This window comes from Leuciscus leuciscus (genome assembly GCF_965113295.1).
Source record: "Leuciscus leuciscus genome assembly, contig: HAP1_SCAFFOLD_892, whole genome shotgun sequence".
Taxonomy (NCBI): Eukaryota; Metazoa; Chordata; class Actinopteri; order Cypriniformes; family Leuciscidae; genus Leuciscus; species Leuciscus leuciscus.
In genome coordinates, this window is record NW_028117848.1 from 338 (window position 1) to 16,462 (window position 16,125).

General features: G+C 39.4%; 1 protein-coding gene across 2 annotated transcripts; it reads right to left on the minus strand.

The window, feature by feature from the left end:
* Positions 1-1,179: 1,179 nt before the first annotated feature.
* Positions 1,180-15,829, minus strand: LOC309492061 (zinc finger protein 385C-like). Of its 2 annotated transcripts, none has more exons than XM_082191076.1 (3): positions 15,238-15,829; positions 11,929-11,997; positions 1,180-3,690 (listed from the first exon to the last, which is right to left on the minus strand). In XM_082191076.1, exons 1-3 carry the CDS (start codon positions 15,337-15,339, stop codon positions 3,454-3,456), a joined length of 408 nt encoding a protein of 135 aa, XP_082047202.1. In that variant the 5' UTR covers positions 15,340-15,829; the 3' UTR covers positions 1,180-3,453. The 2 variants fall into 2 exon arrangements, with proteins under 2 accessions (XP_082047202.1, XP_082047201.1); XM_082191075.1 differs by having other exon boundaries at positions 11,887-11,997.
* Between the last annotated feature and the right edge of the window lie 296 nt (positions 15,830-16,125).

The following is a 16,125-nucleotide window of genomic DNA, read 5'->3' on the forward strand; positions in this document are numbered from 1 at the left end:
GATAGACTGATCCTTCTGTGTCTCATTGAGATTTAGATTATACCAATTCCCCTAAAAGGAGGTTCCTGAGGGGGTGCAGAGGAAGAATGTGAGGAAAACAGAGCAGGGAATGGAAGGTTGTGTGTGAGCACGTGTGTGTGGGAGTTTTGCCTTTACACCTGAAAAATGTGCGAAAGTTAATGAAATGGAGAGAATTGCCTTGGGTAACACTCTGTGCCCATCTCTCTTTGGAGCGTGTGTGTGTCTTGCAGTGGGGCTTGTACAAATGATCTTCAAAGACTAATGTGATCTGAGTCACTCTTTTTAAATCTTTTCCGTTTTGGACATCTCCATCTTCGCAAAGAGATGTGCAACATGAAATGGACGGGGACAGATGTGGAAGAATGGAGTGATGGATAGCGAAGAGAACAGGATAGACTATATTTAACTCTCTCTTTGTAAAAAACAAAACAACAAATTCAGAAAATGTAAAATACTGCGCTTGTTCATCCTAATCCTAAGCTAATGATGAAAACGATCTGTGAAATCTGACAGAGAGAGCATTCAAAGAGTTTCAACGGCGGCTATAAAATGGACCCCTTCTTCTAGAAATTTCCAGAACCCCCCTCCCATCCTCCCTTTCCATTTCCAGCATCTCATGGCTGTTAATAACAGCTGACATGCTTGTAGAGTTGTGATTGGCCCCTGCAGCTGCGAGCTTAATGATGGAACACTGCTAATTTCATCAGGCAATCAGCTCAATTTGTGTGTGTCTGTGTGTGTGTGCGCGTTAGCATAAGAGCATTTCAAAATCCCCTGAATGATTAGCTCTCGTATATGTGAATGTGAGTGAGACGACACTGGGTTTAAGAGTGTGCTATCTGTTAAATGAGAGCGTTAACCCATCAGTGAGCAAAATTAAACATTGCAACTGACTGATGCACATAATGCTGATGTAGGGATGGGTCACAAAACAAAGTTTATCTACATGTTTTTCATAATAAAAAATACCCAAAATTATACATGGAACTATGGAACAGTCAGAATATTTAAATTCGCCATATAAAAATAAGGTTGTTGCAATTTTGTTTTCTGCAGATGTTACTGTTTTTAATAATGAACATAAATTGACATCTGCATCCTAACTCAAGCCACTGCTCCTGTGAACTCAAGCTACTGTCAAATGTACATTTCTAAGAGACAAAACATGTAATATTATTAATATTGCAGCCTGCACTGCAAGCTGTGCTGAAGATACGTGCCATCAAAGTCAGGAAACACAAACTATCACCCATTAGAACATGCAGAAACTAAGAAATAAATTTTTCTATTAAGACATTTATTTTGTAATGGAAAAATGACTGGGAAAGTGTAAAGAATTCAAAAACATGAAGTGTTTGTCGTGTTCTGACAATAAATAGTAGTTTAAAACCACAATTAACGGTTTGGTCTATACAACTTTCACAAAAATATATCTTTAAACTTGAAAGGAATAAAGATTTGGCATTTATCGTGATAATTATCGATATCAACCGATATGAAAAATGTTATCGTGATAATTTTTTGGGCCATATAAAATTGGGCCACGTTTTTTAATTGAAAGTCCTTCTACTTTCTGAAGATTATAGATAATCCAGCAGGGGGCAGAAGACATGTAGTATTTTATACAAAAGGACGTATTGATGTAGAAACCTTAAAAAAAGCCACATAACAAATATAATACAATGGCATTATAGGGTTAACTAGCATGCTAACAGTGTCCCTCTACATGCATTTTTAAGACACGGTGTCAAGTTAACAGTTGTCCAACTTATTAAAAAAACGCATCTTGAGACCCATGCATTCTGTTTTGCGATGCTATAAGTGTGCCTTTGGTAATTACACCCTAAAAAAAAGGCTCAGTTTGAGGACAGGTGAACCTGAATATATTTCTTTTACGACAGATTAGACATTTGGGCAAACCAGCCCAGAGAGTACATTTTAGAAATATATATTTCATGCTCATTGCTAGTATGAGGAGTGTGTTGGCATGTGCATGAGAGCTAATCCAAACACAAAGGCTCTGAGACAAAAATGCAACGGCTAATCTTCTCATTTTCCATCTCTGTAGCTCTTTTAAACTCTCTCTCGCTCTCTCTGTTCTCTCTCATCTATTCTTCATTTTTCTTCCTCTCTGATTGTACGCGCCCTCTCACCGTTGTCGCCATGAATGGGGCCGAATATTAAAATGTGATTTGATGAGCTTGGTGTTCTTGCTCTCTATCTTTTTGCCCTCCACTTTCATGTGCTTTCTCTCTCTCTTTTTCGCTTGATTTTCCCACACTCACGGTCTTGTTGCAGAAAGATGTGGAGTTTCAAACTCTCTCTCTTTTTCTTTATCGTATCCCTTGGGCCCATATTCGGTTTGCTTTTCAAATCATATTCTATAGAATTTGGGCAGAGGAGAAGAAGAAAAAGCTTAAAAGGGATGAAAAGGTAGCGATTATTGGAGAGGGATAGCTCAAAGCTCTCTGTCGGCTTGTTGTTCTGCTCTCTGTCACAGTACTTCCTCATGACAAGAGATGAGGCAAGTCCTTCAGTAAGACATGAAATCCCCTCAATCCACAGGATAGATCACGAAGAGCAAGACTGGAGGATATTCACAGCAGTGAAGGAACTACAGGCAAGCTAATGCATGGTTTTTCTAAAACGCATATTAAAATAAAATGACAAAAGTCAAAATTTCTCCAGACACTTAGTCTCACAATAAAACTTATTATAAATCTAGCCCAGATTTTCACTCTCTGCATTTTATTTGGGCCTTTTCAACAAGTCTTTTAATGACTGTTAATCAATAGCTTAATATATAATACTATATATAAAAAAATTCAATATATTTTATTTAATATACAAGAACAATTTTCATACAATTTTCAACACTGATAATAATAAGAAAATGTTTCTTTAGCAGAAAATCATTGAAATAGAATGATTTCTGAAGAATCATGTGACACTGAAGACTGGAGTAATGATGCTGAAAATTCAGCTTTGCCATCACAGGAATAAACTACACTTTAAAATATATTTAAATACAAAACATTTGTCACTTGTTTTAAATTGTAATATTTCACAATTTTATTGTTTTTACTGTATTTATGATCAAATAAATGCAGACTGTGTGAGAAAAACACTTACTGCTCCCAAACTTTTGATATAATTTATTTACTCATGTTTTCCAATAAATTACAAATAAGCCTGCAGTGCTTTCTCATGGGCGTTTAAAAGATTATACGCAGACACATGCAGCCTATAATAATCACCCCAAGTCCCATCCAACAATATTTTAAGCCAAATATTCTCTGATTCTCTACACACTCTGAAAGATATCTAATCACAGAAGTTAAATGCTTTCTGTAACACATTTTATTAACGCATCAGGGCACGTTTTTATGCAGTAATGAAAATGCCCACTCACATAGCTAATTGTCAGTGAGTTCACTTACTTCCCTCCACGGCGGTGTCATCCAGCAGAGCAGGAAGAGGATCCGGAGCGCTCATTTTTACTCTGTTGCCTTCTCTCTCCCTGTCCCTCTCTCTCTCCTTCTCTCTGTCTCTGTCTCGGTTGTGATGCGCGTTGTCGAGTTGTCGTCTCTGCTGTTTGTTCTTCTGAGCTTCTAATGCCTTCAGCTTACGAGCATGTTTATGGCCTTTATAATGAGCCTCAGCCTGATTCTAGAGAAAGACAGATAGAGAGAGAGATAGAGTAAAAGGACTGCAAAACCTCTCACATTTACAGAAACATGCAGGCATACACACTACCAGTCTACCACTACATTTGAATTTCCTTACAACACTAACATTTAATTAGATATGAAACGAATTATTATCAAATTTGATTAATTTGGAGCTGAGCATACATGAGAACTTAAAAACATCAAAGGATGCACATCAAAAAGTTGGCTGAGAGAAGTCCAAAGTGTGCAGAACTGTTATTATGGCTAAAAGCAAAACATGATTTGTTAAAGTCACCATGAATGTTTTAATGGAATGTTGCAGTATTTATTATAAATGATTTATCCGTGTATCATTATATATATTTTTTAATTCATGTGCTCTCAGAACGTTTAATCAAAATAACTTCCCCTCTCTCTTGCAAAGTCATCTCTTCTGGCGAAAAGGCGGGATAACCTGTCACTCATATGAGATCACAGAAATAGCAACCGTCCATTCAATTCCTGACGGACAAAATCAAGTGCCATCATTAGTAAATTTTTTCTTGTTCAAGAAGCCAATCCACTCGGATATACACTGATGAGTTAAAGGAACACTCCACCGTTTTTTGAAATAGGGCTTATTCACCTTCTTTCCTACATTTAGATAGGTGGGCAAATGCATTTTTGTCTCAGTGCATGCATTGTTTTAGTTTGACAGGGTCGACGCGAGCTTAGCTTAGCTTAATGAATGGAATCCTTTGTTGCCAGCTAGCATGTCCTGAGTAAAAGTGATAAAAAAAATATTTTGAAAACCCACCTAATTACTTCTTGTGGCCTGCGTATTCACAACGAGTACAAATAGCGATGCAGATTAACACTAGGCGATTTCCTAAGCAGATATTGACTTGGGACTATATTAGGGGTAAGCACAGGCGAAGCACCCTTGGGCGCAGAGATATCACGCAACACATGAAATCCCACAACTTCCGTCAACATACCGGCGTGAATAGTAGCTGGCTATTTTTCCTACAGTACATGAATGGCGATGAACACTGCTGATTTTGTGAGAGACGGAGAGGGTGACTTCTCAGACAGTCAAGATCCAGAACAATACAGAACAATACCTCTGTGAACCAGAGTTTTCAGAAGATGAGCTGCATGCTTTGGAAATAGAATGACAGGAGGTGGAGGTTGCGATCGCTCAACAGCCTGAGGACGTGAGGATGAGAGCCAACACGAACTGGTGGTGTGAATGTGGGGGAATATGCCAATCTATGCTGACTGAAATAGAGTGTCTGTTTCTGTGGCGAGTGGGACAAGTTACTGCCATCGATGACCAGGCTCAGCGCGTCAGATCAAGATGAGCGTGCCCGCAGTTGTGTCACAGCTACCGAGGATTTCATGTGTTGCGTGATATCTCTGCGCCCAAGTAGCAGTGCTTCGCCTGTGCTTACCCCTAATATAGTCCAAAGTCAATATCTGCCTAGGAAATCTCCATCGCTATTTGTACTCGCTTGCGCCGACCCTGTCAAACTAAAACAATACATACACTGAGACAAAAATGCATTTGTCGGAATGTAGGAAAGAAGGTGAATAAGCCCTATTTCAAAAAACGGTGGAGTGTTCCTTTAAAACATTATTCTGTACTTTCACTTTCCTTAAATCCCTCCCTATTCTAGCTTATGATACTCTAAGCAATGTCTGAAACTTTGTATTTTAAGCACTTCTTGTGTTTGTTTGCCTCTTCATGATGAATCACTTGCTGTATTCCTCATTTGTAAGTCGCTTTGGATAAAAGCGTCTGCAAAATTAATACATGTAAAATGAATAATAAAAAATTGCAAGTGGGTCGAACTGGCACATGCATATGCACAAAAACACATAAACATATTTATAGATAATTGGGTGTCTACACACACACACACACACACACACACACACACACACACACACACACACACACACACACACACACACACACACACACACACACATGTTGGCTAGTTTTCTGTTTCAACACTACACAAGCTAAAGAGTGAATGTTTCTAGACTTCAGCAATCATCTAGAGCTGTAATCCAGATTCCTGCTGAAATGTACTGTAATAATTCAGCATGTAATTAAAGTGAACATGAGCAGTTGACATGCTGAGCTGTGATTCCCTTATTGCATACTGAATCATTTTACAAATCGATTTGATTTTTGACACCAATACTGTTTAAAAAGCATAGAAATAACATTTAAAATTGTGAATGGAATGGCAGTTGGTTAAAGTTTTTCAAATTGGAAATCAAAGCTGACACCCAGTTCATCAAGCAAATCTCTGGCTAATATAAGTGCAGAAATGAGTCTGTGGGCCCAGAGGGAGTAATCAACCCGCTCAAATCCTCTTAAGTACTTAGCAGATGACCCTCATCCGGGGACGGGGGGGACAACACTGTCTTTGAACAGATGAGGAGGCGGGATGTTTATACACACCCCTATATATATCCCTATATATAGTTTGGTGCCAGGAAGATTTTTCAAAACGAATACATTTATTCAGCAAGGATACTGCTAAGGAAATGCTACCCAAGTATTTGAAGGTTGAGTAGCGAGCTCATTGGCTACTGATACAGCAGGAACCAATCAGCTGTGCCTTATAGATAACGATGTGATTATGAACATGTGAGTAAAAGGACATATTAGCCTGCACCAACTAGAGTTTCATGCCAGAACTTTGTATTTATTATGTTACAAAAGATTTATTTTTCAAATAAATGCTGTTCTTTTGAACTTTTTTTATTCATCCAAAAATTCTGAAAAAAACTCTCACGATATCCACAGAAATATTAAGGCGCACAACTGTTTTCAACATTGGTTGTAAGAAATGTTTCTTGAGCAGCAAATCAGCATATTCAAATGATCTGTGAGGTATGATAAATCAAATCTGTAGAGAATGGCAAAACAGAGAGAGAAAGAGGAGACAAGAAGAAACAGACAGACAGGCTAACAGAGAAACTAAAACAGAGAAAGACAGAGTGTTGTATGGTGAACCACGAGCAGTGGGAAACTAATGAGCAACTGATAGAATTTCAGACGTCTAACTGAGCAAACGCTGTTGGGTTTCTCTCTCAGAATATATCTGGGCTAAAAATGCCCCATATAGCAGTGAAAACTGAACAACAGAACAGTACCAGAAATGACGTCCTTAATCTATAGTTTTTCCACAGCTCATCAGGAACATACAAATACACCATTTTTAGGTGCACAGGTTCGTTTTCATGACTAAAATACTTATGTGAACCACATGTTACAATTAAAAAAAGTGTTTTGATTCTTACTCATGCGAGACACTGGTGATTAGCCAGGTACAAATGTTGAACATTAACAGTAATCATTTTATACTCTTCTATTCTTCTATATCATTCAATATTCTATATAATAATACTGTTATTTTCAGATTTAGCAAACTTACGGGGACATTTTCTTCTGCTATTCAATATATATATAGGCTATATTATTGCTGATTGATTATTGCTGCTGCATAGAAAGTATATAGATACACAGACACGCTGCTGTGAGAATGAAAGAGATGCTGCTGCTGCATAAATAGACACACACACTAAAAAAAAATTACATCCCCAAGTAAAAAATTTCAAGTGACCGATAACATCAACATTTTTCAAGTAGTCTGACGTATTATTTCTCATTGAGCCAATGTTAACAGACTATTGCAACGAGAATTTCACTTGGGCCAATTGAAAAATTTAGATGTTATCGGTCCAGGGCTCTACAGTGCGCCCATTTCACTCGCACATGCGAGTAAATATTTCGGCGTGCGAACGTGAAAAAATATTTGGGCGCACTCGTGCGAGTGACACAGCATTTTTCTATAGAAACAGCTGCAAATACATCATCATGAGGAGGGGCAGAGTAGGACACTATATTACCGGGAGATCAGTTATTTAGGCCTAAATCTTCAGTAGCTAAGAGCATATGAGCGGAGTGGAGCGGTGAGAATCTCCGCTCATCGCTCACGGAACTGTTCACCCCTTCCGCTCCCCCGCTCAAAGCTACATCAGGCCGCTCCGCTCATTTTCGCTCAGCGCTCAACGCAGTTTCCTTCGCGCTCCACTCAAATCGCCCCCCGCTCGCTCCAAAAAAGGAAAAAAATCTACATGTATATCACTTGTAGCAGTCCCCAACCTTTTTTGCGTCACGGACCGGTTTAATATCAGACAATATTTTCACGAACCGGCCAAGGTGTGGCGGATAAATACAACAAAATAAAATGATACGAACGGCATAAAAAATGGGTATTTTTTTTAAATAGCCTATAATAATAAACGTGAATCCAATGTGTAGGCCATACTAGCAACTTTATTAGCAGCGTCCTCGTAACATCGCGCCTAAAAACAACTGAGAAAGTCTGAACACAAACAAAATGCCCCCAAAAGAAAAAAATCTCCATGTTTTCGGTGCTGATGCGTTCATGTAACATGTAAGGGTGGCGCTGCCAATAACGCACCTAAAAGCTGTCACAACGAACCGGCAAAATTAATGATTATGAATATGTAAAATATAGCAGGAGACATTTTAATTGTTTACTAATAAACAATTTTTTTTTTTTTATGTCTGTGTCGGCTGGAAAGATGCTGACTCGCGATCTTCGCAGTATTGAACGCCCCAGAGAGAAATGCACATTTCATACGGATTACATAAGAGAGCAGTCTGTTTTCTTTCGTTTTGAATTGTTCTATTTAAAAGTAGACATTTCAAGCTTTATGTCTCAGGTCTGTGAGGCAAGTAGGCTATACGCTGAGTTTCGGTTCATTTATGAGACAAACTCCAGGTTCACCCGCCGGCGCCTTCGTGTCGTGATTATCTATTTTCTAATATATTTACTTATTTATTAAATCCAGACAATTGGTTGATGAAACACTGATCAAAATTAAGATACAATTAATACAAAACAAAATTAAATTTAAAGACAGGCTTTGTGCTTTCTGTTTGAGGTCTCAGTGAAAGTTTTAAAGCAGTCTTTTAGTGCCGCTGTCAGAGCGCTCACGTCCGTAACGGAGAATTGTCCCATCTGTAAAAAAAAATTTAAATTTTTTTTTTTTTAAATAAATTTCTAAATAAATGTGACTTATAGTCCAGTGCGACTTAGGCTATGCCTATATATGTTTTTTCTTCTTCATGGCGCATTTTTTGACTGATGCGTGGCGTGAGCGGAGCGGGAAATAGGGCGACGCTCCGTCCTTTTGAAATTGCCGCTCTGCGCTCTGTCCAAGATCCGCCCGCTCGCGCTCCACTCCGCTCACATGCTCTATAATGATAAACTTATACAACAAAAATGACTGTGCCCCCAAATATTTGTCTGTGCTCCTAAATTTTTTTATTTAGGCGCACCAGTGCTCCTTGTTCAAAAAGTAAGTGTAGAGCCCTGTATCGGTCACTTGAAATTTTTGATTTGGGAGGGTTAGAATTTTTTTACAGTGCAGAAATCCCCCAACAAAGCAGGAATGTGTGTGTGTGTTTGTTTTTCGATCCCAGTGGGGACCTGAATGCACACTGACTCATCGGGACTCGTGTCACCCTGGGGACCTAAATTGAGGTCCCCATGAGGAAACAAGCTTATAAATCATACAGAATTTGTTTGTTTTTTAAATATATATAAAAATGCAGAAAGTTTTGTGTGATGGGTAGGTTTAGGGGTAGGGTTTGTGTAAGGGGAGAGAATATACAGTTTGTACAGTATAAAAACCATTACGTCTATGGCAAGTCCCCACAAAGATCCAGACGTGTGTGTGTGTGTGTGTGTGTGTGTGTGTGTGTGTGTGTGTGTGTGTGTGTGTGTGTGTGTGTGTGTGTGTGTGTCACAAACTACTCTGAAATTATGGGCACTCAAGCTGGCGGATGTGACCGCGTGTGTCCTGGAAGCTATTTGGTCAATATAACATTCCAACTACATTACACAATTGTAAAATTGCTGTGGAAAAAACATAGTGGGCCCTATTTTAACGATCTGAAACGCAAGTATCAAACGCGAAACGCAATTAACTTAGTGGGCGGGTCTTGGGCGCTGTTGCTATTATACCGGCGGGATAAATGACTCTTGCGCCCGACGCAAATCTAAAATGGGTTGGTCTGAAGTAGCTTCATTATTCATAGGTGTGGTTTGGGCGTAACGTGAAATAAACCAATCAGAGCGTCATCTCACATTCCCTTTAAGAGCAGGCACGCTTGTTCTATGGCGGATTGCTATTATAACGGCGGATTTGCCAGGCGCGCGCCAGGAGCGGTTCACAGCCGAGGAGACCAACGTTCTCGTCAGGGCCGTAAAACACAGAGAAGTAACATTAGGGATGGGAGAAACCCACCCAAATTGGCTTCGGTTAAACAGGCGTATAATAATTTGTGTAAATGTGTAAGCTAGATTTATGGCTATTTTTTCACATCTCATGGACACAACAATGATTTCCCTCATGTGTTAATATTTTTCCTTGTAATAATGTATGATTTGCAAAAATGAAAACTGCTGCTTCTGTGTAGATGAGAGAATCAAAGTTCATGCGCGTTGTGCACACGCTACATTGATTGGCCAAGCATGCTCCCTTAAAATAGCATATGAATAACATGCGCAACAACGCGCATTGTTTTCTAAACCTGCAAAATAGCATCACGGAATGTTTGCGCCGAAACACGCCTCTTTTCGCTGCACCGCCCCCGGGAGCGCAAGTTCATTCCCTAGTTTACCGGCGTGCGTCTGTGGAGGAAAAAAAGTCCACTGTGCACGGGTGCAAAATAGGAATGATACATGCATCGGTGTACAAAGTCAATTGCGCTGGGTGCAAGATAGGGCCCAATGTCTTTCAGCTTTATCCCAGTTTTTGAATGCCAAATATTAAATAGTAATTTTACACACTAGCTATATAAATATATAAATAAATAAAACACTGACATAACAGTTCCCCCAAAAATGAAAATATTGTCATCACAATTCTTGCAAACCAGCCTGAAACCGATCAAGTGTCGCTCAAAGGCTGACAGACACTATAAGTGAGTGGGACATAATTGTTTATGACAACACAAGCAGCATGAATCTGGCAATGGAGATAAGAATGCTTTCATTTCTCATGCACATCATCTCATCTGCGCGGATCTTCTCTCCTCTCACACATGGCTGTCCAACACAGCACTAGACTTGCCAGAAACAAAAAGGGCAGTTAAAGCTGCACTACACTGTTGAGTCATTTACAAAAAGACAATCTAAACTCATATGATTTTTTGTTTGCTGTGGAACACACAAAAAGATGAGGGGCTGTTTTCTCGTTAAAAAAAAGGTATAAACAATAACCATGAAAGTAGTTCTTATGACACACATTACATGCCAAGTTTTCCTAACAATAGCTTTGTTTGAGGAACAGGCTGAAATTTTAGTAATTGTGCAATATTAATCTGAACCTCTGAAATTTAAAAATGGTTCTTGTGTGTTGCAACCATAAGTGAATGAGATTTGAGAGCTGTGGCAGAGCTACATTTTAGTCAGTTCTTCACACAAAGCTTTTATATGACTCAAAATATAGAGTCATATGACACACTTTTATGGGGCTATTTGGTGCTTGACAGCTGTGATCACCATGAAATTTTGTTGTATGAAAAAAGAGAGATTCTTCAAAAATTATTTTGGAAAAATAACATCATACAACTTTTGAACAACATGACCGAAAATAATGACAGAATTTTCATTTTTGAAAACATGAAAATTCCTGTCATTGATTTTATGTAGTACCAGTTTTATATAAGCAATAAGAGACTCAAGGCTGTGGTATACTGTATTCAATATACAGTAACACCTAATATTGCTTAATAGGATTTGGTTACAGCTAGTCTGCAGTAATTATAATAATACAATAGAAGTCAATGGAAGTACCATTTAACTGTGTGTGTGTGTGTGTGTGAGAGAGAGCGAGAGAGAGAGAGAGAGAGAGAGAGAGAGAGGAGAGATGTTAAAGAGACTGTGATAGTTTCACATTATCAAAGACAAAATGAGAAGACCAAAGAGAGATTAAAAAAATTCCAGAAAGAAAGAAAGAAAGAAAGAAAGAGAGAAAGAACAAAACAAAGGAAAAATGCTGTAAGGTATGAAACAGCTTTTACCCGTCCAGCGTGATGTTCACTGTCTGTCATCACAACTGCGGAGGGTAAAACACACACACACTACACACTAACCGTGGAGTTGAAGCGCAGGTGGCAGATATTGCATGAGATGACCTGTTTTTTCTTCAGAGACTGAGGAACACCAAACGTATGGTTTATCACGGCCTTCTGCACGGGGTCCATCTGAGGGAAGGGTGAGAAAATTAGGTTAAAATGGACTGCGAAAAATAATTATTTGTACAAATCAGTTACTTCCAATCAACAGACTCTCTCTCCGGTCATTCAAACACATTCCTTCCATCCCAGCGGCCCTCGGAGCAACCCTGAACCTGACGCCCGGGGCCGAGGGACTTTCCCCTGACACTCCTCGTCCTCGCCCTGGGAATATACACCACATCACAGTGACTCTGCAGCTGGTCGCACGTCTATTTGTTTTAGAGCCTCGAGAATGTTCTTGTTGTTCATCCGCAGTCATCCCTGACCGGCTGGGAAGCTGCCAGGTCAATGTGTGTGTGTGTGTCAGTGAGTGTGTGTGTGTCTGATGAAGCCTATTGTCGACTCTGAGTACTGGAGAGGGTCAGAAGATAAGCATGATACTACTGCAGGAATGAAGGAGGTGAGATGAGAAAGATGAGGGAAGAGAGGATGATGAGCAGAGCGGAAGACAAAATCAGCAGTAAAAAATCAAATGAGATGAGAACAGATCACACAAAACAGGAAGAAAATACATGAGATGAGATGAGCAGATGAATCAAGTCAAAAGTTGCAATAAAGAGATGACAAATAAGATGAGAAGAGCAGAGCGAAGTCACGTGACGTGCTCATGAAGCTAGTCACACTTGAGTAGAGCTCCATACATTTGGCCCCTTTTTTGTCGACAACGAGTGATACGTTTGACAGAATGGCTAACACTGTAGCACCCTTTGAGGACATTCTTAAAACTGAGTTGACAGCGATGCGGAGTGAATTTGCCTCTCACATGTCAGCTGTCCAGACGCCATGCTCGAAACTCGATCTTCTTACAGGTGAGAAGTGCGTTTGCACCAATTCGGAGGGAAATGAGGGAAACTGGCATCCAGAATTTCCTTCTTTATCCTGCAATGCTGAATTTCATTCTCAGTTAAGGTGAACCAAAAATGCTGTACTCCCCAGAGGAAGCAAGACACTTTCTCATTTGCAATTTAGCCTCTAACCCCCTGTGAACTTCAGCTGGACATTTGCTGTCTTGGAAAATTGGTCTCTTCTCCCTACCTCTTTTCATGCTCGTATATCGGTGATTATCGGTATATCTACAGTTTATCCCTATAAACTGAAACATCTTATTTTTTCGGGGGTTCCATAGAGGCAGTGTAAATCTCAGTTTGGTCCTATTGTAACTCATCTCCTCTTCACTTGGAGGGAAGCCGAAAAGCAAACACAACAAGTTACAATCTGGCATAGACATTCGCCAATTTTCCATAATAATATGGGTCTAAAATTATTTTAGAACATTAAAGCACAATATAATTACATCTTTTTTTCATGTATTTGTGCATTAGGTTGGCCCTTCGGGCATATGTGGTGCCTTTGGATTGCCATTTACCCATTCACCCTTTGCGCAAACTAATCCTTCCCTTTAAGAACTCTCCCTCTTCTGTTTCAGTTATTTATCTGTATCTTCTTGAGCATTCATACAAACCCTTATCTATTAAAACAGTTTGGGCCAAGGATCTTAATGAGGATGTGCATGTTTTATTTTCAGATCAGGTATGGAGGATGTTTAAGCTGTCTTCAAAGAACCCCAATCATCAAATGATACACTGGAAATGACTACATAGGGATTACTTGACTCCAATTAAACGTTTCTATATGAATCTATCCTCCTCTCCTAAGTGTAATCTTTGTTCCCAAGGTTCTCTAGGCACGTACTTGCACTTCTTTTGGGATTGTCTCTCTCTCTCACCTTTTTGAACCCAGCTCTCACAGGACTTATCATATCTGTTGGATGTTGGTATATGTTTGACCCCACGCCACTTTTTTTTTAATGATTTTTGGGAACTTACCTTATCCATTCAACAAAGATATTTACTGTTAGCCGCTCTCACAGCGGCAACAAAAATGCTAGTCAACCGCTGGAATCCAGCTCACACAATGGACAGACGAACATAGACAGTGTCTTTGTTGGACATTATATCCATAGAACTCGCAACTTCTCGTATGCATGGATCCAATGTTAAGACTGTGAATTTATGGCATGCTGCTTTTGATATTGTGTCAACTTTTTTAACATCTTTGTAAACTTTTTAAATGTTTTATTATGTCTACATTCTTTGTTTGGGGGGGGGGGGGGGGGGGTATATATAAAAAAAGAAAACTCAATAAACAGTTGATAAAAAAAACGAGAAGAGCAGAGCAAAGATGAGATGAGAAGAAACAAAAAAAGAGAAGACACAAGAAGACCCTAGAAGATAAGAGAGGATATGACAAGAGATAAAAAGACGAGACAAGATGAGACGAGACGAGAAGTGGAGCAGTAATATCAAGAGAAGTGTAGCAAGAGACGAAAAAAGACGAAGAAGGTGAGATGAGATAAGACGAGAAGCAAAGAAGCAAAAAGAGAAGAGAGGAGAAAAGAAGTGAAGAGAAGAGGGAATAATTAGAAGATGAAACAAGACACAACACATCATGAGATGAAAAGTAAAGAGACAATAAGGAGACAATATGAGATGAGAAAACAAATCAGCTGAAAAGAGAAAAGAAGAGAAAAACCTAGCAGAGGAGAGCAGAAGAGCAAAATCAAGACAGAGAAGAGATGAGAATACTAAAGGAGCAGTAAAGAGAAGAGGAGAGGAGAGGAGCAGGAAGGAAAGCAGTGGAGCTTAAGAGAGGAGAGAGGTCACTGACAGCTACTTTGCTGTAGAGACAGGTGCATTTATCACTCTAGTACACACACACACACACACACACACACACAGAGCGGGAACCAGCACCGGACTATATATTAACAAACGCATATATCTTATAAAGACGTGCCATTGGTGTCTAAGATATTATTTTGAGTCGACCTACAGTGTACACATGGAGAGTGTGTAAATGTAAATGTGTGTCCAGAATCCAGATATCAGAAGAAAGAGAACCCTGTTACACACACACACACTGCCTCCAAAACTGTTCACAGAGAGTCTGAAACTAAATCTAGATCCTAATCTGAGTTGCTGCTCGAGTCTTAAATCTAAAATTACTATCTAATACAATACTCCTCTGTTTAGCGGGCCTTTTTACAAAGATTCTGCACTTTGAAAAATACCCTGCAGCCTGCTGAATCGGTCCTGACATTTAGAGCTGACAATTGGGCCTTTAAAATGTTCTGAGTTAACTTTAAATGATGACACATCTGGGAAGGTGAGGTTTAGAAAATAAAACCGGGAGTGTTGATTAACTCACGGTGTTGAAGTTGGGGAACAGGCTGAGGGGAGAGGAGCCACTGAGCCGGAAGGGCAGGAAGTGTTTCAGGTCCAGAGGGGTCTGCAGCGGGCGACCCTGCATCTGTAATGAGGCCAGCAGGGGGCTCCCCTGAGCAGTTGTACCTGAGAAGAGCAAAGACAACAACTAACACATATTAGAGAAAATCACCCATGTTCAGGCCAGTATTTAAATCAAGCAATTAGTGCACAAACACCATGATCCATGAAGAGAGGGGAGATACTTAGGCTCACAGTTCAGTAAACCAGAATCAAATGAGTTTCAACTTATCATTATAATGACACAAAAACACAGGTGACTGATCTGATCTGATCAGGATTATTGGCTGACCTATTCAGTATTAAGTTAACATTGCAAGAAAAAAAAAAGAAGAAAAAAAATCAGCCTGAGAGGATTTCTATGAAAACTGAATCTTTACGTAAGGAGTAAGTTCACATAAATTGGGCCACTTTGTGATATTGACTACAGTTATTTATCTTTTCTTTTCTTTTTTTGTCCTTTTGTACAATACATTTCCATGACTTTTCAAGTTGTTTGTGATTACTTGATAAGGTTTTTTCACAGAAACTGTCTGGTTACTGACATTCTTCTAAATATCTTCCTTTCTGTTCAGCAGAAGAAAGAAATTCATACAGGTTTGAAACAACATGAGGGTGAGTATATGATGACAGAATTTTCATTTTAAAGTGGAGTATCCCTTTAAATGGGACGTGACAGATCACTGTAGCGCCTCAGTTCAAGAGGCAGCGCAAGTCTTTTCTTCCACTTTAATACAAATTATATCTAGAAAAACATGCATGAATATCGGAAGGCATGTTGAAAGACAGTACCCGGCGCATGGTCTAAAAG

What these genes read in the sequence shown, in the direction of transcription:
- LOC309492061 (XM_082191075.1), bottom strand. Translation starts at nt 15,339, where the DNA reads ATGCAGGGTCGCCCGCTGCAGACCCCTCTGGACCTGAAACACTTCCTG. An exon ending in TGTTCCCCAACTTCAACACC is followed by an intron (nt 11,998 to 15,237) that starts GTGAGTTAATCA and finishes CCCTTCCCTCAG; the next exon opens with ATGGACCCCGTGCAGAAGGC. An exon ending in ACCTGCGCTTCAACTCCACG is followed by an intron (nt 3,691 to 11,886) that starts GTTAGTGTGTAG and finishes GTCTTTCTCTAG; the next exon opens with AATCAGGCTGAGGCTCATTA.